The sequence below is a fragment of the Malurus melanocephalus genome, unplaced genomic scaffold (assembly GCF_030028575.1).
Source record: "Malurus melanocephalus ecotype Western Australia unplaced genomic scaffold, MMel_1.1 scaffold_185, whole genome shotgun sequence".
Lineage (NCBI taxonomy): Eukaryota > Metazoa > Chordata > Aves > Passeriformes > Maluridae > Malurus > Malurus melanocephalus.
Window position 1 is genome coordinate 1,325,860 of NW_026623417.1, and position 27,937 is coordinate 1,353,796.

The 27,937-nt window shown below is 34.5% G+C and overlaps 1 protein-coding gene across 2 annotated transcripts in view; it reads right to left on the reverse strand.

The window, feature by feature from the left end:
* CRPPA (CDP-L-ribitol pyrophosphorylase A) overlaps nt 1-27,937 on the reverse strand; it is a 103,870-nt gene that overhangs the window by 37,942 nt on the left and 37,991 nt on the right. For both annotated transcript variants that reach the window (XM_057373110.1, XM_057373111.1), the window contains exons 5-9: nt 23,413-23,458; nt 15,241-15,338; nt 11,195-11,284; nt 10,377-10,469; nt 7,933-8,061 (exon numbers count right to left, since the gene is read on the reverse strand). In XM_057373110.1, the coding sequence (XP_057229093.1) occupies nt 7,933-8,061; nt 10,377-10,469; nt 11,195-11,284; nt 15,241-15,338; nt 23,413-23,458 (456 nt within the window). The remainder of the gene's footprint in view (nt 1-7,932; nt 8,062-10,376; nt 10,470-11,194; nt 11,285-15,240; nt 15,339-23,412; nt 23,459-27,937) is intronic.

A 27,937-nucleotide genomic window follows, 5' to 3' on the forward strand; every position in this document is an offset into this window, starting at 1 on the left:
AGCTACTATTGGACACAAGACAATGAACTAGATAAACTTCTGATCTGGTCCATTATGGCCATGATGGCGACATATTGCAGCATAATAAATCCCACTGCAGAGAAACCCAATGGGATACATCCTGAGATGTATCAAGACAGACACTTCCAGAGGAAAAGAGTGACATAGTTGTACAAATCTGAAAAAGGTTCAGGTGCTCAAAGGAGCTRCTAGGTTAGACAGGGTATCACTGGGACCTGATGACTTTGCACARGCTGGGGAAAAAAGGTCATTTTTCATTCTTGACATTATAGAGCCTTTGCCATGAAGTGTAATATCACATATTATTTTTATATCCTTCAGCACTGCCTATGATCTATAATGGATGACTTSAATTGAACAATCAGGCATAAGCAACAAATAAGATTTGGGGCTTAGTATCTCAAATATGTACAGAAACCCCAACCACAGCTCTTCCAGCCCTTCTAAAGAAATCCCYCAAAGTTAGCCTGAGGCTGGATTATTTGACTTCTGCTAGTATATAGCAGGAGAGGATGAAAGAGGAAATTATTACTCCCAATATAGATTYGATGATCACTGCCTCTACCATGCAAATTTTAGGAATTATCACACCACAAGGACTGCAGCAAAAGCCATAGAATGGTTACATCAGCGCAGTGTACAGCTTGAAGGGAATTTCTTTTTGTGTTTAAATGGCTGAAGAACTTCCTAAGTTCTTTTGGTCCAATACAGTGATGAAAGTTGCTACAATCTTTGCATACTTTCACTATAAAACTAAACTTCRCATTGAGACTGGAAAAAGTTATCTGAAAAATTTCAGCCATATTTTTWATTTGAAAACTTCACTCAAAATACAAAAGCTCATTAGAAAACCAACACAACAGTAAGCTGTTAATATTTTCAAAATGCCTCTTAAGCACAGAGAACAATTCTAGTAAGCTTCGTTATTGTTGTTTTACATAATCAGAGCTAAGCCAGAAAAAACAAATGTATTCTGAATTATAGGTATTTTAATTACCTGCTAAATGATGTCTCTGGCAGACAGCATGGAAGCCAAGTGAGAAAACTGATTTTTGATGCCCAACTTAGACAGCAAAATGGCACCAAAATTGCTTTAAGTCAAGAATTGCAGCACTAACAACTCAAACATGCAACTGTCCTTAAACAGATGCAATGGACTTCAGAGGTTTCTGTCAGGCAAGCTAGCAGTGGGGGAAAAAAAGTTAAAAGCCATTTGTTTGCAAACAAAATTTTGTGTCAAAATCCTTTCATCTTAAATGTTTATGTTTTCRTTAAGAGATAGCAGGTCAACATCAAAGATTTAATAAGAAATAGAAATCAGAATAATTCATACTATCAGATTTGAAGATGAAACTCAGATTTGATGCTCATAGTATTTGTTTTTGCAAATGGTTCCAATTCAATGTTTATTTCCTATCACAATAAAGTACCCAGAATAATTAATACCAACATGCTTTTCCAAGTTGCTATATTACATGTTTTCCTTACCTCCAGAGGGTTTGGTATTTCACCTTATATCCACCTGTTCCCCAAAAATCCAGTCCATCCTATGATGCTATTTTAGAGTAATACAATTAAAATAGCCACAAAAGAAACAACTGGCAACCYTTATTGACTAATATTGTCAGAATGGCTGAAATGAGGTATAAGAGCAAGGATGTTTAAAGGCCATTTTATGAAGTCACAGCTTTTGAGATATGTCTACATGCCTTAATCATTTTGGCTGACAAGTTGATGGAAGAACTCTGGTTTCTCCAATTATAAGTTCAATAGCTGAAACAAGTCTAAAAAGGTCATGTGTAAAAGGCATAAAATATTAACCTCATAGTTTCTGTGCAGCTTGTTAAACTCTTAGAGCTTATAATAGCAGAGACAAATTGAGCAACTTTCTGACCTTTCTCTAATAAAAACCTACACAGTTGTTTAATGAAAGCCCGAAAGGTTACCAATTATTTTTCTTRAAAGCCCATCTTCCTCAGACTGGGAATTTGGTACTGCACTTAGAAATTAGTTTGTGGAAACACTCCATTTGAGCGCTCTTAGAAGAGTTGCAATTCTGTAAGAAATCCAATAGTTTGTTACCTGTTTTGGCTACAAGAAGGAGGAAGACTTGAGGGGAAACATGGAAAGGCAAAAGAGAGAACAGCAGAGAAAGAAAGGTAGCAAGAGAAAATGAACAAGAAAATACAAGAGTATGTCTGCATGCATTCAAGGTAGACACAATAAAACTCTGAAATAAAAGAATAGCAATCCCAATTTGTTGATCCATATTATCCAGTATCAAGCTTCAAGATTTCTACTAAAACGAGCAGCAGCACAGCCAAGCAGCTGTGCTTCCAACAATGGGATGCACCAGTGTTGCAAGCAAAAGTGAGGTTGCAAGGTTCCGTGTTTATGACCTTTTCTGACTCCAATCCCAAAACTTAACCAACATTTTGATTAAATTTTAACTAATACATTTCTTAATTGACTAATGCTCCAGAGATGTTTTTTTTGGTTTTTTTTTTAATTTCTTGACATCCTCTGAGTGGTACAAAACATATGCAAAAGGCTAGTTTGAGCAAATAGATTTCAGTTCAAAATACAAAGCCACCTAGCTTGTTTAYTGTTTCTGTATATATTGCATAGTCTAAAAAAAATATTCACACATCAAGGTTTTTCTCTGGAAGTACTCAGCTTTCTGTCTTTCAAATATTAAATTTAGAACTGATTTTCTGTAGTTAAGTAATAYAAATGTTTCATTGACAGAAATATTAGAAGAGCTTTCAAACAATTTTGTTACTACTACATAAAAGTTATAGAAATATGCTAACAAACAGCATGACTAAATTTGTATTTTAAAACTGTGCTATTTTCAGTTCCTGTAGTTATTGTAGTTGTATTTTAAAAATCCATGTTTGTAAATCTTCTTCATCACACCAGTTCTACTTATTGCAAAATATGCATTCATGACTGATTGTAGATAGTACTAATAATTAAGAATAAAAATGTGTCAAGCTTCCATAGATATCAATGTCTGGTTTTACTGGTGAATGACTGAGTTTGTATTAAGAAACCTACAGATGATGATTTCTATAAGATTACCCATATAGAAAGTTTCAAATGAATTTGGTTTCCCTCTTTATCCCAAACTCTGGGGAAACAAGATGACACTGGCTCATCACAAAATTTGCACAATTTTCTTTGACAAAATAGTGAATAGTCCATAGGATCATGATACTTAAAAGCTCATTTTCTGTTTCTTGAAAATACTAAACAGTAATTACTTGGCCTTAAAGATTTCTAGGAATAAATGTAGGTTTCCAGATTCATGACAATCTACTATGTCATTGCAACTGAAATAAATGCCATCTTGAGAAAAGAGAGATCTCCAGGCAGCATYCCAATCATTTTAATCAGATTGCAATCATTTGACCAATTCTATGCTGATAATTAAATGAATTAAGAAGCACAGGGGTCATGTAGGGCAGAATCTATTTGTTTTTAATGAGTTTCCAAAGTTTTATTTTGTGATTTTACWTCATTTGCCCTGCAGGCTCATTATTTTACTACTGGTTGCCAAACCACCTTCTACTTWGTGGATAATCCCACTGAGGGGTGTGTTTCCTCTTTTGAGAAACACTGCCTAAATGTTTACCCATAATACTATTTTAAGGGATCTTTGATGAAAAAGAAATCATAAATGTTTACCTTTGGGGTTTACCAAGTCACACATAAAACACTTCTAGCACACTAAGTATTTCTTGAGCTATCTGCAAGACATTGCAGACGGGCCTCTTGTCTTCAAAAAATCTTTAGGGCTACAATAAGTGTCCAGAATGTTTGCACAAGAAAATGGTTTCCTTTTAGTTTCAGGCAGCTTCATAACAATTGCATCATTTGTGTCTTTTTAGCGTATGTACTATGATTTTTCTGACTGCCAGTGAACAGTTTATCTTTACCAAATAGAAGGTTCAGAGGCAAAAGTWTTTGGGCTCACCTTACCCTAGGAAAGCCTTAGCACATACCTGCTGCTCTGACACAACATTCTGTCAGTGCTTCTCTGAAGTAGGATTATTTTTAATTAATACAGTTCAATAATCAAGATATATTAAGGTTACTTTCTTATTTTAAAGCTTTCTGTGGCTTCCTATAGCCATCCAAATGTGCTTTATTTTGGATGATTACTATTCCTGTGAAAAGTAACAGAGTTACTACTGAAACCTACAAACCAAKAATTTATTCCTGTAATCTTTACAAGCTGCTGAATTTGAACTCTCATGCTAGGAAATGCTGCTTATATTTTCTTTTCATGTGTGCTGATTATTTTCTACAATTCAGTCATAAGACAAAATTTCTACTATTATTATTATTATTATTACTATTACTATTATTACTATTATTATTATTACTATTATTATTATTTTAAAAGGGGGAAGAGCAACAAATAGAGAAAAAAGTATTTTTTCAAATATTATTGTCATATTCAAGCATACACCCATTAACTACCTAGAATATATTTAAAGATATTAATGTATGTGTGTGAGAGATCAAAGCCCAAGTTCAATATTATTCCATTGCTCAGAACATGGAACAACAAATTACTTTGACCTGTCCTCCCAAATCTTCTGACTCCAATGATACRAATCAAGGCTTTTAACACATTTCCAGCCCCACATGGATGCAATGGTTTGACATTAGCTTTCATGTTCTTTGGGGTTTTAGCAGTTCTTTAGACTCCTTTTAAGTAAAACTTTGTTTCTTTAGCAATAACTTGTCTTCTTTTTATAGGTTTTTCCTCCTAATATTCCAGATCTGCTTTCTCCTACTAGATTATTGCTAAAACCAAGATTCTTATTCTACTATATAATAATGCCATACCAGCCATTGTTTTTTCCAAGGTGAACTTCTCATTAAATTAAAGCAGTTGGAATTTTATTAATATTGTTATCAACACATGCCAGTAACACCTTCCATTAAAACAATGGACCTTTCTCCCTGTTTTTAATTCACCTTGCTTATCAGCTATTTCTTTCAAATTATCTGAAAAACCCTCAAAAACTAATTCCATCAGTTCAGACTCTGGATGTTGAATAGTCTTCTCCCCTTTGTATTTTGAATGTGTAAACCATGTYTAACATTGCAGAACTGTTTTAGAAAAGAAAAAAAAAATCATCATAAGTGAGATTTAAATTAACAATATTTTCAGGATGCAAACTAGAGGTTTTATGAAGTGGATCCAATTTGTGTCAGTACCAGTAATGTGATATTCTATGCATGATGTTTACAAAAGAAATAATTAGATGATATCAATGGTAAACATGCACTTGTTTTGAGCAAATGAAAGATAAAATGCAGGTCGTTTATGCAGCACATTAAAGCTTTTTCCTTTAATTCTCCTGATTAGCTTCTTGGTGTATCAGTCATAAAAATACTTGATGTCTTTTTCTTAATACCAAACAAACACTGCATTTAAGTGAAAATAAAGACTCATACTTTTTCTTAGGGTTTCACAGCTCCTTCAACACCATCAAAACTGAACTCCTTGGTTCCAAAAGCATTTAAGTTCCATTTCCAAAACATTAAAAAAAGTTATATTTAAAAAAAATTATTTCAACAAATTTGCTTTTCTAATGCTAAATCTGACAGACTGCCCCCATATTCTTTTATATCAGCATATCATCACACYCTTAATCATATAAACCTTCTAAATGAAACATAATTTCACATTAACATTACTATGACCATGTGTCTCAATAAAGTTCTCATCACCTACATTTTATCCCTATATTTTTTATTAATAAAAGTGCATCTATCAACTGTGTATGTCTGGTAGTGATTATATTAACTGTCAGCTAGAGGAAAGCTCCACAAAGTMACCTGTCATCACTCTTTTCTTGAAATAAACTACAACTTTCTGGGACTTCTAGAAGGCATCTAGTGACAATAATAGCCTATCTTGCTCTAACACAGGTGATTTTTGTGCTTCTATTTCTTTTGGACTCCCCATCATATCAATATGAACTTCCATCCTCAAGCATGGAATTCACCTACAGATTCAGCTATTAATGGTCTGTACTAGAAGTAAAATACCTTGGTGACTCACAAGTCATACTCTGGATTTAAGATAAAAAAAAAAAAACTGTTTAAAAGATGTCTTTTCATGTAACAAATTGTTTTGCTCACAGTCTCTCAGTCCCACCCAGACCAGCAATAACTTTTGAGGTATGTAATTTCTAGGTTCATACATCAAGTCTTTCATAGGTCTTCACCTAGCGACAATTATGGTCTATACAGATCTGCAGCCAAAAGTAAACTTGATACATACATCACATATATACAAACTATCTGTATAACCTATTCTTTCATTATCTATCAAAATACTGACAAGCAGGAACCCAAGACTACATCCTTGTCTTTGTGAGCAGGGACATGTTTTAAAGCCATTGTAAAACAAGACAGCTAGAGATAGTTTACTTATTTGGCAAAGTGTTTTAAAGACTTTTTCCATGCTATATAATTGATTACTCTGCCTGCAGTGATCTTTCACAATGATTCTAGCTTTTTATTTTCAAAAATGGAGGCAGCAGTCTGTTGCAATTCTCTTACCACCACAGATCAAGAATCCCCACCCAGACCTCATACTGCTCTTACACATGCCTCTTAGTATTAAAATGTGTTGGTGCCATGCTCATCAAAATCCACTGAAGATTATAAAATGTTTTCCCTTCTTCCAGTCAGCTTTACTCACTGTTGTTATCCACATACGCCTATTTGATTTGTTCACATATAAAATCATATATATATATATATATATATATATATATACACACACATATATATATATATATATATACATATACTATGAAGCCTAAGAGGAAAAAAAACTGTAGTTAGACTAAGTAATATTTGAAGAGTTACTTTTTACCATAATAAAGTGACTGTTAGAGTTTACCCAGGGAAAAGATGAGATTTGATAGTACCAGAAGGAAAACTGAACACAGCTGTATGTCTTTCAATGTTTCACAAATAAGAGACAAGCTAATGTCATATAATAGCAATATTGGTATTCTGTTGGCAAAAAGTCTATAAAAACATAAACTGATAGGTATTGGTATTTACAATTCTTAATAAAACAATAGAATTTGACAGAAAAAATCAAGTGCTTAGTATACCAGCCAAAGAAATAAAATTTAAGCCACATTTAATCAATTATATATAAAGCCAAACATTTAATTTGACCTAAAAAGTCAGTTAAGACTACAGTTAGTCTTATTTATTAAAATTTCCATTGAATATCTAATTTATTTCTTCCTTCACTGTTGACTGATGWGGAAGCTGCAAAACTATATCAGCACTAGAGGCAAGGCAGCCCACTCTTCTGGTTGACAGGACATGTTTTCCAGGCAAAATGGTTTATTTTGAAATAGCTTTTGTGAGTACAARGTGCATACTAACTCTAAAGGAGTGTTAACTTTTTTTTTGCCTCCAGCTGAGGCAAATTGCTGCTATTACAGACATTGTTTCAACACCTATATGCCATGCCCTTCCTGTCACCTGAGTACCAAACACTGTTTCGATGAGGGACATAAAATACTGCAGAACAACTGACTGAATGTGCTTTCACTACTTTTCTCCTTTTTTAATGCTGAAAAAAACAAATCACCAAGCAGAAAAGCAAAGAGGATCCTGATGTTTTCATGCACTTCTAAAAAATGTAACAATTTATTCCTCCCTAATCAAACCACTTACATTTTTGTCTATAACTACAGGCTTGTCTGAATTTTGAACAAGAACAGGCAAGAATCTTTCCAAAAAATCCTTTTCATGTCATATTTATTTCCCTTTGATTTTATTTTAAATGAAGATTCTATCATTAATCATATAAATTGCAAAAGAAGATGATTTGCACACAGAAAGATAATTACATACCTTACACTGGATAAGGAGACCATAAACCAAAATGTTTTTCTTTTTAGTTTCTCTTGCAAATTTCTTGATTGAGGTTAAGTCTTCCACCCCAATGCTGAAAGAACTACTTTCTGAAATATCCAAGTGCACCTGCAAAAGAACAAATAAGGAAAAAACAAAACCCACCTTTTCCACAGCGTGCCATTCTAGACTTATGTTTTCTCATATCTCATTTTTAAGTGTGAGGCACACATAAAAAAACCAGACTAACAAAGGTTTTTCTTAGATAGCTTCTATCACTATTGAATTCCACTACTTATACATTTCAAAGCAAAATGAAACCAATGTACCAGAATAGGTAATGCATCTAAAAAGTATTAGATTAAATTATAAAACATACAACATTCTTCAAAGTTTAATTGGAAATCTACTATCCTTTCAGTATAGCATATTAGTTGCCTAAACTGGATTAATAATACTTCAAGTTTACTTCAAGATAATACTTCAAGTTTAAAAAGCAGAAACCACCCCAAATGAAGGCAGAGATATCCTGAGCTCTTGGGCAGGGAAAGGCAAGTCTCATTTCCATCAGAGATGCTGCACAAACATGGCAGGTCTTACAGAACCTGAACTGAGCTCAAGAAGCATTTGRRCAATGCTCTCAAGCATATGTTGTGATTCTTGAGGTGTCCTGTRCAGGATGAGGAGTYGGACTWGATGATTYTGATAGGTCCCTTCCAATTTGGCACATTCTATGATCCTATGAATTCTCTCTTGGGTATCTTGTGCAGAGCCAAGAGTTGTACCCAATGATCCTTGTGGGTCCCTTCCAACTSAGAATRTTCTGTGATTCTATARCTGGTATTTCAAGGGACTTARGTTCCAGYTCAACCCTTTCMCAAGGCTTATGTGTTCCACAGTTTAATCAATTTACCTTACAAAGCTGTAGGAATCAAAATTAAGRATGATGATTTGTACATATAAAGTTTCAGCATCGATTAACAGCAGAAATACCTTTATCCCTAAAAGAAAGAAAAATTTTTTTTGTGGCTGAATGATTCCATCACATAAAACTTATCCGTGACCACTACACAGAGGTAGGGGTATAGAGATCACCCCAGAGACCAGTGCTTGGGAAAATTATTTCAAATTCCCTGTACTTTATGTTTCACTTATACTGACAGAAAATACGTCCTCATTCATTTTCCCTTACAACACTTTTTTAAAATGCTGTTTATTGTCAAAATGCATACTCACCAGAAGCAAAGCTATTAGCTTCTACTACACAAGCAGATTAATTTTCACACACACTCATTATTTTGTTATTTTCTACCCAAAACAAGGYAAAGTACTGCTCATTTACAGCTATTTATAAGAAATTATAAAACCTATTCTTTTTTMAAGAACTTAACCTAGCTCCTCTTTACCACTAACATCATTGACAGCTTTAGAAAAAAGAATTTCTTAAACTTACTTTGGTACTGAAATGGAAAGAATTTCAACTACAGAGCTGAAGTGTTAAAATTCCTTTCTTTCTAACCCTAAGCAAAGCAACAACATAAAAATCAAATCCATTCATATCATCTACAAAAATGAAAATKAATTGCTCAGTAGAGTAATGGCTGTTTAAGAATACACTATGTCTGGTTATAGCATAATTGGAGAGGWTTCTGGCTTGATGCAAACAAATAACTGCCTGAAGTTTACCTCTGAGCTTCCYATTTCTCCTGTAACAATAATCTTCCCTTTTGTCCAAATACAGTAGTCAAATTTCCCTCTAGAGGGATCTGGACAGGCTGGAAACATGGGCTGAGGMCAATGTTACAAGGTTCAACAWGGAAAAGTGCCAGGTTCTGCCCTTGGGTCACAGCAAMYGTGCTCAGCACCCCAGGMTGGGGTGGAGTGGCWGGAAAGCTTCCCAGTGGAAAAGCACCTGGSGGTGCTGGTTGACAGTGGCTGAACATGAGCCAACTTGTGTCCAGGGGGCCAAGAAGGCCAGTGGCATTCTGGCCTGTATCAAAAGCTACAYAGACATCACACATGCATAGAAAAGAAAATAAAGCCACTTAATTCTGTTTCAACTGAGCATTCAAGCACAGCATATGATTTGCAGCATCCCCAGCAAAGATGGAGCACCATAATGAGGCAGGAGTTAAGAGTTCAATACAACCAGCCAGCCACAATGAACCTTTCACAGAAATACATAACTTATAAATAATAAACTGTCATTTGTTAGTGTCAGTTTTGTTCCTGACAGGATGCAGTACATTTGTTGAAGTGMAAATTAGTTTCTGTAGAGACCAATTTACAGTTTGAATTTTACAATTTTATTCTGAGTTAGCAGCAGTTTAAATCTAGTCTAACTTTWAAAATATTGATATTAAATATTACTTATATTTATATTAAATATTATTTTTAAGTATTTAATGAGATGCTTTCTACAGTAATTTACAGGAGTCACCTACCGAAATAAGGRCAACTGGATATAAGAGAGGAATATTTGACTTTTCCAATACATCCACTAGTTCCTGGGTTTCCTGAATGGCACACCTTTTATCCTAAATTAAAATAAATGTTTAGAATTACTGAACGCAACAATTCTTTCATAAAAATGGAACCGAAAGATCTGTTATTTACAAAAAAAAAAAGAAGATACATCACTTTTTTGGTTTTGGGGGGGTTTGGTTGGTTTTAATATATTAGTGATGGTATTGTCTGGTAAAATTATAGATGCCTGAAAAAGAATGAGATTAATAATATTACCCCTTATATACATATACTTTAAAACCARCCAAACAAACAAGATTAAGGGTCTTGATTGGTCTCAGATATGGTTCATCTTAAATCAACTTGTTTCCCTACAAGGACCCAAATATAGATCACATGGCATGCACCTGTCCCGAATGGGAAAGACTAAGTTAGACTGTGGTAGCAATGAATACACAGCTTGATGACTACATGTATGACAGGCCTCCCCTTAAAATAATTCACTTCAATATAACATCTATGAAAGGAAATTTTGAACTACTTCCAGTTTTTTGCCTCTTGTTCAAGAATTCATGGCTGATTAATAACAGTGACAGAAGYGTGAAACCAAAGGAGAATGAACAGACCAGTACTTCAAAGATCTAGTTAAGCGCACATCAGAAATTAAACATTGGAATGAACACAGAACATGAGGACAAAATTAACAAACAACTTATTACTCAAATATTTAATTATTATTTCCCATTACTAATAAGTTTTAAGTACAAAATAAAAAGCATGCATTCTCACTACTTACATTTACACAAACAAAATTGTAGCACTGTGCTGGAATGATGTTTTGCAGATGGCTATCAGTTTTGCCTAGAGGTATTGAAATAACTTCAACCTGATTAGACAAAAAAAGAAAAAAAATAAGTCAGAAATTCTATTTCAGCCTTAACTATCTGCTAAAGCTTCCACTACTGTGGCAGAGTTTGTTCATTCAAATGATTTAAAACCATCAATTATTTCCACTACAAGACTGAAAATTGCTCAGAATTTTGGGGCACTCAAAAGTGAAGCATAGACCCCAACATATGTTGAAGCTGAATGCTCAGGGAAGCCATTCCAGAAAGAGCCCTGGAAGCATCAGACCTGAGCGTTGCTGCCCGGRTTAGGATGTTCAACTGTTTCCAGGGACAAAAACCCTGCTCATAGAATCAAAAYGATCCAAGGAYTTCAMRCATCTAATTCTGARAAAAACTCTGTAATACTCAAATATRTACATTTTGTCTTCATAAAGCTAAAAATAAAAGAACTATGCATGAAAAACCAGGTGCACTGGTATTCCAGAATTCTGTAGAGGACAGGACTACAAGACTCGCCTAGAGCTTCTCCTTAGAATAATTTCCTGAAAAATATTTTTAAATATTTTCTTAAGCACAGATGTATTTATTTTGCAACCTTTAACACAAGCTAAGAAAATGTCTTATCCCAATTAAAATAAAAAGATATTATCAGCTTTGGAATTGCCTTAAGTAAAACAGTAAACCAAGCAGCAGAGGGGGAATTTGYTCCCTAAGAGAAGATAAAACTTTGCAGCAAATAAAAAATCTTGAAATTCAGGAAAAAAGAATCTTCATGTTGCTYCCATTAAATCAGCAAATCCCTCTGTTTCACTGTAAAATTGAGCTTTATTTCTACCCAAAATATATAGCAAGTGACAGAATAAACACATTGCTGTATTCCCCTAAAATGCCACTTAATCCACAATGCAACAGAAGTACCCAACAYAACATTTAAAAATGTTTTGCAGTGTTACCTAAAGCTGTATTTGTTTATTTTTGCAATAAAGGGGAGGTAACTTGTTTGCAAAGGAAGGTGGTTTGAAACCAAAGAGTTGRTATTTATGGTCTAAAGATTTTAGAAACATTTTGGGCTGAAAATTTGATAGYATAGCCMCAAATAGCTGACATTTAATATTKTAAGATTWAAAAAAAAAAKCACAGAAGGTACAAATTACTTTAAAATACTTAGAAAATGCAATACTCCAGGGTCACCTGGCTTGAACCTCTGCAGACGTAAAATCCGAAATCCCCTGTTCCTTTACAACCTTGCACATACTTCAATGAAGACAAGCATACTGCAAACCAGAGTCTTTTCAGAAGGTGTTTGGAACATGGCCCAAGGCAGAAGGCTTACTTTTATTTTTTTCTTTGAGATATTACAATACATGATGCCTAAGCATTACTGAACTTTTAAAATTCCTCTAGTATATCAGAATTTTGATTCAATATCAATAATTTTATAAAGTAGCACACTAAGCATTTTTTACCACTATATTATCTACCAAAAATKAAATTGAATTTCTCTATTGGAAATGTAAGAACAGCTGCTGAASTGGAAGCTTCAATAAATTATCATTAACTAAAATTAATTTAGGATCCTATGCAATAGTAGTTCTTCAAAATTAAAATTCATATGAAGCAATGTTATCAGCTACATAAGAGAGCAAAAATGACCTAAAAAAACCACCTTGGTAGAAAGTTATTGCCACATAATGTTTTAATGTTTAAAAAAAGGAGTATATGGACTAGCTTAATTAGTACTGGTCTTTGCAACTGATACTTAGCTAGTGTCAAGAAGCAGAAATGGCAAACTTTATGAGCATGAAGACAGCAATAATAAATATGGTTTCTTTAATTTTTTTTAGATATCAGATGCCCTGTACATAAGTTCCAACTTTATTCAACAAAATCAACATCCACTTTCATAAAATCAAAAATTCACACCAGGACATTTGGAACCTGCTAAATTATATCAGAATTTAAAATCACAATTCACACCAATGCATCAGATGGACAATGTAATCATTAAGAAATTGGTGAATTTCTACTAGTGAAATGCTAGTTCTTTTTCTATTTGAAATCWACCAAATATTTTTATATGCTGCTCATGAATATTTATCTAGTCACAAAAATGACACATAGCTTCGCCCAGCCAACTACATTTCATGTGACAGCAGCACTTTGTCACTGAAGAAACAGGAGTAMATTATTTCCATTCACGGAAGAAAACACCTTCAGCTCTCATGTAGGTTTGTTTGCTTCAAAAGAAAGGCTAAATAACAAATTTAAGGAAAGACTCAAATTATGTCTTTCACAGTATGATAGCTTTAACAAAACATTCATTCATTAATTATACTGTTTAAAGTAACACTGATTAAAATACTGTTAAAGTATTTTGCAAGCAATAACTGTAGCCTTAAAAATATTTTTAGAAAAACTTTTATTTTCATTATCTTATTAGTTCAGTTTTTAGGTATTTTTTTCCCCCTGTTTTTTAACGTTATCATGTTATTAGTTCCTCTCTCAGAAACCCTTCTAATAACATTTCTTTTTAATTCTTCTGTAAGGATATATGTAGAAGTTAACAAATACCTCAAAAGCAAATATGGTTGCGACTAAGAACTCGATGGTCAAAAGTATCTAAAATGTTAAAATACTGATCCCAGATTATATGTATTCTACCATTTAGTCTCTTCCTTAGATCAATTACGTTCCAATTACCCCTCCGAAAAGGCCCAGTTTTGAGTGTGAAACATTTACATTGCTGAAAATAATTACTTTGCACAAAATCAAATCCCTCTCCCACAAGGTTACCGTGTTTCACTCGARAATATGCAGGCCTGCGCATATACTCTTTCTAAGGTTAGAAATTCTGTATATTGGTAAGGTTACAAATAAACTCACAGATTTCATTGTTTAAAGGTATATGGGCAAGTGATGTACTCCTACTAGTAGCAGAGTGGTTTAGAGAGATAAAAAAGAGAAATAGCAATGGATCTGGTGTCAGTGAAATGCAAACATACTTCTGCCCCATTATACAGCTATTTAGACAAGCAAAGATCTTACTCAACTGTGTTAATCTTTTTCACTTTTAAATGTAGATGTTAGGTATAAAGCAGGATTCCATAGTAAATACAATTCTTTCCCAAAATACCCTTTAAGTGCAATGTCAAAAGACATTTCCAGACATAAAACATCAATACAGGTTGGTAGAGAAACACCCTTCTAATAATTAACACAGCATGCAGAAGATCAACAGACATCAATAAAACCATTGCAGAAGTAACACTAAGCAAATCAGGAAACCTGCAGTTTCAAACAGCTATTCCCTGTTTCCCAGGGTAACAGGAACATAGGATATCATCACTTCAGATATAATTAAGAATCACCCCAAAACCAGTCAAAATGTAAACAATTGCCAAATGTTAATCATCTTTGGGAAAATGGAAATACGGTAGTTTTGTTAGAAAGAATAATGAAAAAGATAGTTAAATGTCAGTAGAAAAATCCATCAATATCCTAAAGCAAAGGCTTCAATGAGCATTCACTGTGAGGGAAATGTATCCCTATCGCTCTACAAAAAGGCTGATTTATTTGATTTCGTAGTCACAGCTCTGCAGAAAAAAACCTTACTCTTTAATTGGTTCAAACTCTAAGTCAGACTTCAAAGTAACAAAAGCATTTCCTCTGTAACACATTTGTAACAATTTAGGTTTACTGAATTCATAAAATCTAAAGAAAATTGCCTCTCTGCTGTCTGGATTCAATTTCTCCTCTAATCKAATATGGACATTTTAAGTGGATCTGTAAGATGCCCCTCTATGGCATAACTGGAGAGAAGATGCTTCCTTCTCGGTAAATTCCACACCTGGTGTTAATCCCTTGTCACAAATACCACAGTGACACAGGAAGTCTCAGTTTCTGTTTTCACATTATTTAGACCATTTCTTATGAGTAGTGGCAACCAGAAACATTAAATTAATCATACAGTTGACAGCCATAGAGTTATACTTACTTTTATTTGGTTTTTCAGAGACTCAGGAAGGAGAAAACCTACTTGTGCATGAGTTTCCTTCACATTGGTGATAATACAAACTTGTTGTGATAAGTTGTCTGTGATAAAAAAACCCCAAACTTTAGTATTTCATGCAAAAATAAATTAATCCAAACWATTAATCTGCTAAACAATACCTACAAACCACATATTGTTGTCTCTTGATAGAACCTTTTCAACAGCTGTAAATTTAAAGGCTGCAAAGCACAGTTAATATACAACTATATAATTTATACAACATACATCTCATGTATAAAATTAAAATTATATTTTATATGACTTCATGCAACATTAAATCATTACATAAGCCCTGTGTCCCCAGAGTCCATTTCAATCTATGAAAAGGTATTTTTTCAGGTCCACATTGACAGTAGATGACAATAAAGAAAACTGTGAAAAATTCCTATCTATTATCATTTCAATAGTTCACTAAATGCAGTGTCAGTAATACTGAGTAAATAAAGGGGGGGAAAAAGAAAAAAAAAACCCAGGAGATAAAAAAAATCCTATTCCAAACAATATACACTAAAAAAAATGCCCAAGAATATATKGATAATACTATTCAAGGAGACAGCAGATGTAACTGTTCTCCTCAATATCAAAGAATTTGCAGAGTCACAAAGTCAGTGACAAAGATCTTGGCATGGGCAACTTCCTTTWATTGGTGGGGGAAAATATATTTTGTTGTTATCAAGAACAATAATTCCAAGTTATTGCCTGACCTGTTTCACAAAGCCAGAATTTCAGAAAATGAGTCGTTTCTCTTGTTATTGACTACAGTTTTTAGATTCAGAGAACATTTTCCTTTCTTTAAGCCAACAAATCAAAATTCAAGTCTGAAACTCTCAATTCTAATTCAGAAATTTATCCTTTAGATGATGAATTAACACACAGAACAAAACATAAGACTGCCAGTGTTTTTGGGGTAGTCATTCCGTAAGCAACTGGAGATTTCACAAATGTAAAGTCTAACTATGTTTAAAGCAGACTTCAATGAAACTCCAGGGACATAAACATACCAAACACCACCACAAAATAAATCAGGAGTGAAAGACAAGAAAAATTATAAAAATATGGGCTAATTGGCCTTCAAACAAGTCTGGATATAAACACACATATTTGTTGCATGCGGAAAGTTATTTCTATAATTACATGCCACACAGTAAGTTCAATCAGATGCATTACTTCAGTAGTGCAGAAACATCTCACTTTCTATTGTAAACTCCTCTTCTTTAAGAAAATAGACATAAAGACCTGAAAATTCATTTTAAAGCTGCTGTAGAGTTAACATTATTGGAAAGGGACTTGTGAATTTTAAGCCATTTTCTGTGAGCAGGAAAAGTRAATTAACCACTGAAAATCCCAATTGATAATTAAAATTATTTTTTTCATCATGGATCTTTATTATGTCCAATATTTATAAAGTGCCAACAAAAATAGTGGTGACAACTGACTTAATATTAAGTTAGCAAGAATGGGGAGGGAGGAAGAAAGAGAGAGAACAATAAACATCTGCTTATAAATCATCACAACCAGATGGAAGTGACAACTAAAAAAATGCATGGCCAGTTCTCACAGGACTGGAAATCTCAAGATACCACAACTGTGGGAGAAATTATCTTCCCATAGATTCACTGGGCAAAAAAGTATACTGAACATGCATCACAGTTGGCTTCTACTTGATACAGAACAACTTTACAGTCTAAAAAATGGGAAACCATATTGAATTAATTTCTTATCAGCAGAARGAAACCAGTAGGTAGATTGAAATCAGATCAAGAGCCACTTGAATTTAGTACTGTAYACAAAGTGCAGTTACAAGAGAGATATACATAATAAACCAGAATAGCATATCAGATTTCAAGAACTCCGAATCCATTGAACTAAGTAATTTAATGAAGAAGGTCAGATTGGAGCTATTACAAAAATCCACATGTGGAAGAAGGCTGTGGAATCCAAAAAGGCACCATAACTTAGGCTCAGACAGTTCTTTTTAAAAATAAATCTGTAATCAACAGCAAGTGTCAGAAGTATTCCCACAAAATGCTGCTCAAAGACTGCAGCTATAAAAATCCCTCTCACTCCTCTCTCCAGCCCTCTTAGATCTCTAATTTCCTGTAATGTAAATGAGAAAGGAGAGGCAATTACAAAAAAAAAAAAGCAACTAAGATTTGCAGGTTGAATTTGATAAAGAAGAGAGAAAATCCAATGGAGTGTGGAAAATCGTATTTTTTATCTGGAGTGGGAAAGTAATGTTATAAGGGGAAATATGTTAACAAAGTAGGAGAACGTTAAAGTAATGATAACACACGCATTGAAAAGATGCTGTATGCTTTTAAAYGATCAAGGAAATGAGTAAAGGAAGTTGGGGAAATCATTTATAAAATCATCATAGTAAAGCATCAGTTCTATTCCAGTTGAGGTTTGAAACTCAACTTCCGTTTAAATCCAAACTACTTCAAGTGCTCAAAAAMAGATCTATACATTAATTTAGACTGTTTGCACCATTCTGCATTGTGGGAAGGAAGACTGAGTGGAGCCTTTCTCCCCAAGACTGCCTGTGTCCCACCTGAGCTAAGCTGATGGAGCTCTATCACTCAGTGTAGTCACACTGAACCCAGTGAACATAGCTGGAGTGCTGGCTCATAACTCCAGGGATTCCATGAGTTTTGCTGCCTGCCASTAAAGATGACTGTGTATAGCATTTCATTCCCAGTTCTGAGAATTCTGTTTGGGTGAATGAAACAGTCATTCCGAAAAGCCACAACACGGCCATGTCACAAAGAATTTTAATACTCAACTAAAAACATTTTGTKTTCCATTGGACTGATGGATAATTAAAGGCTGGAAGAGACCTCAGGAGGTCTCTAGTTCAAACTCCCTTTCAAAGCAGGATCACCCATGAGGTCAGGTCTGGTCATTCAACCCCTGGTCCGGCATATACACTGCTCTGGCATACAATCTCTCCAGGCAACCTGTTCACTGCTTGTGAACAGGTTGTCTGTCAAGGGTGAAAGGTTTTCCTTTTATTGAGTTGGAACTTCTCTTGTTTCAGTTTTTGTGTTTCCCCTTGTCCTCCCACAAAGAACCACAGTTCTACTTTACTTTCTGCCATAACTTCCTTTTCATCTGCTCCAGATTTTTTTATTTCTTTTGTCACTATAACATTATATATCAAACTCTCTACCTTGTTTTAGCTTCCTCTTCCTCTACTTATTTAAACTTTTTATTTCCCTGGAAATTTCCTCTCCTCCATACACAACACCCATTTACTGCCAGCTTCTTTCCAGCKGTACCTGATAATGGTGTAGTGTTCCCCATTCACATTCATCACATTTCATCCCATCCTTCACTTTTAACATACAYTCAGAGCATATTTTTTGCATAAAATAAAATAGTAAAAACTTTACACTGTCAAATTTAAACCTTGAATTTCTCTATCGGGAGTTTTCTTCATTACAAGATTTCAGAATTTATTCCATTAAACCATTTTTTTCTCCATCAGAAAACTTAATTTTCAATTTTCCACACCCTCCTTTGATATCCTGAAAGCTTTAGGTCACATTAGTATTCAGCAACACYTGCCACAGTCTTTATCATAGGATCATACTCAATTATAAATTAAAATATGTGCATGTTTATGGAACTACCATAGTAAGACGATGTATTAAGTGTACACTAATGGAAGACTTAGAAGTTTACCTTGAAGAGCATGCCACAAACAAGCAGCAATTAAAATAATACTTTGTTTGAATAAGGATAATAAATATCTTACCCTTGAGAATTAATACCATAAGAAAAAAAAATGCATCTGAATGGCAAATAGGTTTTGGCCTACAGACATAATTTTTTTGTCTTAATTGCACATAAATGTATGTAYATACACTTGTTTTTGGAAACATGCTCGTACCACACCATTCTTAGTCTGCTATTACARTACTTATTATCTTGGAAGCACATCCCGTTCATGAAAATACTTTTGAAGTTTGCAGTGAATTCTAAGTAGTAAATTAATTAATCAGAATTACATTTTCATTTTCTAYGTAGCAATGGCTTGAACTGGTCTGGAAATTCAGTAGGGTTTCCCCTGGCAKCTTTAGAAACATCTTTGTTATGAGGGGTTACCACAGTAAACATACAAAAAATTAAATAAATACTGCCAAGCATTTAGTTTATTCATGCTCAACAGAATGAGTTGAAATTGTTAATTGAATAAYATAGGTAGCCAAAAATATCTAACAATTTTTGTTTACCCATTCCACATGTGTCTGTAGCTATGAAAACYAAAACCCAAACTTGACACTGTCCCTACCAACATTATCATGCAGGAAAGAAAGAAAGRTTTTGTGGGGGTTTTCACTTGACAGTAATGATTCCTGTCAGTCTAYTTCTTTGGCTTAGAGCAGAGAACAGCCACTGCTTCATGAGAGTGCTCATGAAAATGCAGCATAAGATCTCTGTCCTTTTCTAAACAAGACTTATCCCAATTTTCTTTTTTATCACAAGTCACATGGTTTCTTCACAGAACACAGGTCATAATAGGTAGCTCCCAACAGTCATAAACATTTTGAAGACATTACAATATTTTTCTCAGCACTTGCAAAAATCACCATTTTATCCATATCAACAGATAATTCTTCAGCCAARTGTGAGGGCAAGCGATCCAATTTGCAAATGCATGCTCTTGTGAAAAAGTAATTTATAAAGTAAGGCCCTTGAGAAAAGAAAAACGAGGGGGAGGAGGAGGAGGAGAGTCAAACTGYAGGTTACAAACTTCTTCTGAGAAGCACCATTTAAAGTTTACATGTTGGAACTAGAGTTCAAAGTTATCTACCTCGAGGGCAGTAATCCTAATGGAATCTTTTTTAGGATGTTTTGTATTAGCTTGATCTTAACTACATTTCTAGATGAGTCACCCTTATTGTAAGACAATGTTTTCTTACTTCAAGACTATTAAAAATAGGCATGTGCCACCTCGTCTGCATACTCTACAAGTTTATACCTGCTTAACTCAAGAAAAGCATTAAATTTGCTTTTTACAAAACAGTTATAAAAGAGACTTGAGGAAGTTAGKAAACTAAAAATAAATGTTTTAAGAAAACAGTCTCAAAAGAAAAATAACTCATTAGTCTATTTACATCACTGAAATGTTTCTTTGTGTTGYCTTGAATAAGAATGAAAAGGACACATATAAATACCTAATGTAAAAAAATGTATGTAGGGATGTATGTTTTTCTCACTTACACCTGAGTTAGGTTTAGCAAGCTCAAATTTCTTTAATTCATGAAGGAAACCAGAAGTTTTGACCACTAATAAACATAAACTGCAGAKGGCATGGAATTTGGAATTGTAGTCACAAAATTAAATGTGTACACTCAGAAATTCTTTGTCACTACTGAATTCATCCAGTGGTAAAACGTCCATCCAGCTCAATAAACTGGGAAACTTAATAATAAAGAAAGCTGTGAAGACTGAAACAGCAGTGGGGAGCCAGTGTGAGATCAGAGCCCTCAGTATCCTGCATTCTCCTAGACCATACATTCAGCCTCTGGGACATCTCCAAAGCACTTTGACAGTATGCAAGGTGGCATTCAGAGAGCTGGGATCTTGCCACTCAGAGAGTCATGCAGGGCTTCCTCCTCAGGTAGTCTGCATGACACAAAAAGGGACAAGTTAGGAGTGCATCACTTACAAGAGCAYGTAGTGATAGGGCAAGCAGGAATGGCTTCAAACTGAAAATAGGTTTACAGTAGATGTCAGAAAGAAATTCTTTACTGTGAAGGGTGGTGAGGCACTGGAACAGGTTGCCCAGAGAAAYTGTGGATGCCCCATCCCTGGAAGTGTTCAATATCAGACTGGATGGGGATCTGAGCAACCTGATCAAGTGAAAGGTGTCCCTGCCAATGGACAGGGGGTTGGAACTAGAYGAACTTTAAGGTCCTTTGCAACACAAGGCATTCTATGATTCCATAATTCTGGGGCAGAGCACCAYGTAGCAGGTTCTGAACTTTGAAGAAAAGCAGACAATGTGATATAGTCAATTACCCAACTTGTAGKAAAGGCCTAACTGAGCCTGCCTTGGCTTATAGGACGGTTGCCATTCTCTAAGGTGACCTATCCTTGAAGGTTTTCTACAGGCACAGAATACAGCAGAACATTGCTAATAAGATTTCTTCTGTAAAACTAACAACCCTAAGACTAAATGATGCCATACAAGGGTACATCAGGATGAAGCTCCAAAGGACAAAAATATATTCTCCCCTTAAATATGCTTTAAGCATAAAGTGARTAAAGTAATAGTGAATAAAGTGCCTGCCTAATACTAATTTACATGGTTCAACTGTCCACTACCAAAATAATTCATGCTGTAGCCATCTGAAGATCTGAGATTTCAAGCCTTTTGAAGGGCACAAAATAGATAAGGCACAACTCTYAAGCTGCAGTCTTGGAGTACTAACAGTGCCAATTCAAAACCCCATTAAAGATAATTAATTGTGTAAGATAACTCTGTTATGCAGTGTCCCAATTTACKATGAAGGACTCATTATACTGCTCACATAAGGAGCCAAGAACACATGCGGTTTCTGCTTCCTGAACTCATSCAATGCAGAAAGAAGCAAATTAAAACTTCAATAATCTTAAAGTACAGGTTTTCATAGAGACCCCTATAATAAGACTACTGTGATTACTGAAGCAGATATATTGCATCCTGCCAAGCAATGGGGCATTAGATAAGTAAAGGAATTAGCCTGATTGACCACCATTTTTACTTCAAACTATATAAGCTTATTATCAGCAATGGCTGAAAACGATTGTACAGGCTTTAAGGAAAACAAAAAATGTAATAACATTACACATACACATATATTTAACTAATATAATAACTAATCTCCTTTAAAGACCTCTGAGACTATTAAAGCCCTTGTATACTTGGGAACCTGGAAATTCATTTGGATAAAAGTTAGTTTTGTTTCAAGTTTATATTTTTTTGACCACTGAGGAAGAGTCTGGCTCCATCTTCGTCACTGTGCCCCTCCTCCATTTCTACACATCCCTCTGAGCCTTCTCTTCTCCAGACATAACAGTCCATCCTCTCACAGCACCTCCCCATATGATAGATGTTCCACTACTTTAATCATTGCCACAGCCCTTTGCATGACTCTCTTCAACATGACCACATCTCCCCTGATGGGGAAACCCAAAATTGCACCCAACACTCCAGATGTGACCTCACCAATGCTGAACATAGAGGAAGGATCACCTTCCTCAACCTGCTGGTAAATTGGGAGCTATTGGACTTCTTTGCCATAAGGCGCATTGCAAGCTCCTGTTCAATTTGTTGTTCACCAAGAATCCCAGGGCCTTTTCTCCACAGCTGCCTTCCAGCTGATCAGTTCCAGACTGTAATGGCTCCTTTTTTAATCCAAAGGGAGGTCTCTTTATCAGTTTCTGGGGTTTTCTCCCTCAGTTCACAACAAAGAGTCAGGCAAGAGAGCCCTAAGTCACTGTCAATCAGTTTATAATAACCATCAGTGTGCTCATTATACAGTATTTGAGAATTTTTCCTTTCTACATTGTTTTTAGGGTGAGTCAACCTAGATAAAGGCTAATTCCAGTCTTTCTGCTGAACTGTTATGAAACCACTGCTATCAGTACAAAAAAAAGAGGTTAACATGTTGTTCAAAAAATATTTATAAATTAATGAAATATCTCAATGTCATATAATTTCTATATCTATTTCTATTTAGGCAACAACTGGCTGTATGTAAAACAGTGAAGAGCTCTAAAGAGTTAATATTTAATTTTCAGTCTATTACGTAGAATGGAAAGATGGAATGTATTCAGAATTGACCTGAAAATGAAAGAAAAAAATAAATCTTTTATCCCTTATAAAACCCTTCAAAATTAATCGGTTTGACTGTAATATTCACAGCTTTTTATGAGGTTCTGTATTCTAAGAGRAGTAAATAAAGATAAATATATGCGTAACACAAAGATTCCAGTAAACAAGCTAAAACAACTTGCCTAAGCACATTTTATCCATCATTAAACTTTTCTTAAAGACATTTCAAACAAAATTCTTAATTAGATTCAGGAATATGCAAACCGACACTCACAAGGACAAACACATACCCTTAATAATCGATTCAGCTGCATACAGATCCCGCTTGTAGGTCACCTAAAGGACAGACAAGCCTCATTAGATTTAACACAGCGGGRAAGAATGTAAAACCAATAAAACAATTGCCCTGAAAACAATTCTTTACATTTTAAATACCTTAAACAGGGGATWGTCAATTTCTTAATTCKGGTAAAATATCACTGGCAATTTATKAGAGCAGAGGTTGCAGAAASTACTGGAGAMAACCCCTTTTCCAGATACTTAGACCTGCTTAGAACTCATTTGAAACTRTTTTCAATCCTTTGAAAAATCATGAAAACATGATAATGCATCTATTTTTTTACACAWCCATTCTACTCTTATTTTATTACAAAGGAGATTAATTTTTAACAGGACTTGGGATCATAAAAATGACAGCCAGGGAGAAACCTTGTTATTGCTTTTACTAATTAGGTGCAATTTTTCCAYAGTGCAAGACTATTACTGTTAATGAGAGTCCAATTAACCAGTGGGAGTCACTGAGACTACAAGATTATGTGTAAGCTTTCAGAGAATTAATAAACATTGAGTTCTTTTTGAAGACATGAATCAGATCAAGTTAGATGAACAATAGGATGCTGAGTATTTACTTGGTACTTGCAGAAACACCTTTCAGGTCTTTGTACCTTCATGGTGGCTGACAGTCCCAAAAATAGGCTTTGCAAACAAAATACTAGAAAACTAAACTCATCATCTACTCAAGACATTAACAGTCTTTTCTAGCAATGTCTTCACAATGACGAGCAGTGGCTTGAATTGACATGACTCATAAATATTTATATTTGTTTTCATCCTAAGTTCCTTTTACGCTAAATAAAATTTTACTGGATTTTGTTGTTTTTTGTTTGTTTTTTTTCTCTAAGGACAGAGTGACCAATTGAGTGACTGATTTTGCTGAGAAGTTTCTTTCTATTCACCAGATTCTAGAGGGCATTTACACTGAGCTTTCAGCAAAATGTAACAGATTGTAATCTCAAAACCTTTCAAGAAACAAGACTAAGGTCTGTCAGAAATGGTCTCACATATTCTAACATTTACAGTCTCTTTGAGGTGCAAAAGTATTTTTAAACACTCTGATCTAAAAAAAATTGTGCAGTCTTCAAGAAAAGAGCACAGGAAAATAAAAAGAATTAACCTTTTTAAAAGGTCTTCCAAAACTATAAGACAGACATCAGCAAATGCTTTGTTTCCTAGGGAAATAAATCATTGAAGACCATATCACATGCTTCATATATATTTCTTCCATAATCTTTGATCCTGAAAGCTAATTTCAGATACAAGCTCCTATAGGTTCTGTGAAAATTGCATAGTTCACAGAAAAACCCTTCCAGATACCAYATATGACCATGCCTTACCAGTCAAGGAGGGAGGGTTTCTCCACACATCTTTCAATTTGACTAAGATGCAAAACTCAATTCCCTGAATGTTCTCTATTTATAACAATTGCACAAAGCTTTAGCCCAGATTTTTCCATATCATTCTCGATGCACTTGTAATATTAGAACATATCTTCTCTAATTTCGTATTTTTGTTCTCTGTCTATGGCTGACATGTGGTATTTTGCCCACACACAGTGGAAATTTGCTRACCTCTGTGATTCCTATACCACATTCAAAGTCACAGCGTTTCAAGAACAATCCACTAAATATGAGTTATACTTCATTTGCTTCTAAAATCAATTCTTTATATTTGGCTGCAATGAAAAGCACACTTTTTTGTTTAAACTGTTTGCTAAACAATCTTTATAAATAGGTTACTTATGATCAGTTAATTTTTATTTACAAATCCTTAAATCTTTGTCTGCAAACTTTATCAGAAAACTGTTAAATACCTTAGAGACAATAACAGTTTCTGCAGAAACTGGTGAGACATGGTGAGAATTATCTATTGAAATACATCAATTATCTAATTTTTCATCTATTTAATGAGAACTAGTACAATTACAGTCATCCTATWTTTAATTAAGATGTCATGTAGTAACAAGTCTAACTTCTGCCAGCTGTACATTGTATCAGCACTACCATCTTTATCAGCCAAGATTATAGTCTTGTAATAAAGTCTTGAAGTCAATTTCACAAACTAAGTAAATTCTATATYGGTTGACATTAATTGCATTAATCCCTTGACTCTTTATTAATCAAGTTTTGCCTGTAGCAGTGCACCCTTTTGTTTTGTTGATCAATATCAAACTCAGAGGCTCCTAATTACACAAATTCTCATTTTTCTGCAACAGTACTAATTTTCATTTTGTCCTCTTGAACATCCAGTGGTYCAAGATTTTCAAAATGTTGTTTGTGCAATACAGAATATCTCTAGGCCAAATATTAAAACTYAGCACAAATACCTCACAGTCACAGAACATGAAAACATGACCTGTTTATAGCATAGGTCCTCTTACTTATTAAACATCTCTTCTGTATAGTAAACAATCTATATTCACTTCTTTAATAAAGCCTCAAAATCATCAGACGAGTTCATTTTCCTGTCCACCTTTTGTTGTAAATTGTCACACTGCAAGTTTTTACTACCTAGGAAGATGYTCTTTTAAAAGTTATTCCCCAAAATTACTTCCAAGTAATGTTTAAAAGTCATCTTCAGACCTATTTAGCTTGATGAACAGTTCAGACTTACACAAATGTATATTGTATGCAAAAAAACAACTCTTTACCAAACAAATACAATAAAGATATCATCACACACATACACAAAATACATTGCATTTAATTTAACTAAGCTTTTCCCCTCTCTTATACTAAAACATCAGACAGATCTCTTTCGTATGAGATCRTTTTCTAGGATTACAAAATAATCTATTGCTTTTTAGAAATGGTGAGGATTTTTCACTCTGTCTATCTTAAGTCTGTAAATCTGTCTCAGTTTTTTTAAAAAATGTTCTTATTCTGAATTTTTTATCCATATTACTCACACACATATATATTAGAGCACAACAAATACATTCTGTTGGTTGATTTTACACTTTAAGAGCATATTGACCCAGAAAATTTAAGGTAATTTTACTTCCAAGGTATCAAACACAGAGCAACTGAAAATGTGGTGTTGATAGTGTCATTGTTTCCCTTTCTTGCCATTCTGATCCCAAATATCCTATAAATATAAYAACTACCTTTAAAATAGAACTCATAAATATTTATAACACTGAAGTAATTTGAATTGGTTGTTTTCACTACAACAAATTATTTTAATTTTGTAATTTGTTCCCAGAAAATAAATTATCTCCAGCTTTAGCTCCAAGTCCAAATGAAACTGGGGACTGGTTACTAGTGCTGTTCCTTGGGGCCTGACACTGGAGACAATACTGTCTAATATATTTATTAACAACCTGAGAAAGGGGAAGTACTCTCAGAAAACTAGTAGATGGCAACAAATCAACAAGTATTCATTCAATATGCTCAAGGGTCCAACAATAATTTCAATGGATCCTGAAARGTAGGAGAAAGGACCTGAGAGAAACTTTGTGGCATATAACAAATATACAGCATCCTGCATCTGGGACAGAACAACCCTGGGCAGCAGCAGTCCATACTGATGCTGAAATACAGAAAGCAGCTTTATAGGGAAAAATGTTCAGGACAAGCTGAGCATGAGTCAGCAGTGTGGAGCAGKGAAGAAAAGGAATCTGACAGGGCTGTGTCAGTAAGGAAGTAGACCTCGCTACAGGTAACAGAGGGATTTCTCCCCTGCATTTGAGAACACACCAGAGTATGGTTTTAATTTTGGGCTCCCCAGTATAACACAAAGAAGAACAGGAGGAAACCAGTAGACGGCTGCTAAGATGGTGTGAAAGAATTTGGCTTGTTCAGCCCAAAGAACAGGAGATGGAAAGTGRGGAAGGTTTAATTATTGGCCATATAGAAAAATAAACTGGACTTTTTTTGCAGAGCTTTCTGTTGGCCTTTCTTCCTTTCCTGGTGCAAAAGGCAGTAAGGGAAATGTTGATGAAATAATATGAAAAAAAATCCCCATACAGAGTGATATGCATTGGAATTGTTTTCCCCAGAGAGTTTGTGAAATCTCCATTCTTGGAGATATTCAAAAGTTAKCTGGACAAGGCCCTGCACTGCCTAATCTAACTAACCTGATCCCAATTTCAGCAAGGTGTAGAACCAGATGACATCAATTTATTTACTTAATTATTCTGTCATTCTTAGCTACAGGATCTGCTGGGCATCAATAGTATCTACAGATGGCAAAGAAACAGATGAACATTATAATAAGCTACATGAGTATTACTGGTGTATTTTGCTACCCTTCATATAATTACCATGATTTGCAATGAGAACAAAAAATTACATAATGTAAATATCCATAATCTGTCCCTTAGAAGACTAAATAGGAAAACAGACCATATACTATTTCAGAGAGACTGTATGTCCCCAACAAGATATCAAAAGAAGTTCTGTATGCAACCAATGTACATGCAAATTTTGCTGTTAAATTGCACAAGAAACTTGCACTGCAAATTCAGGAAATTACCAT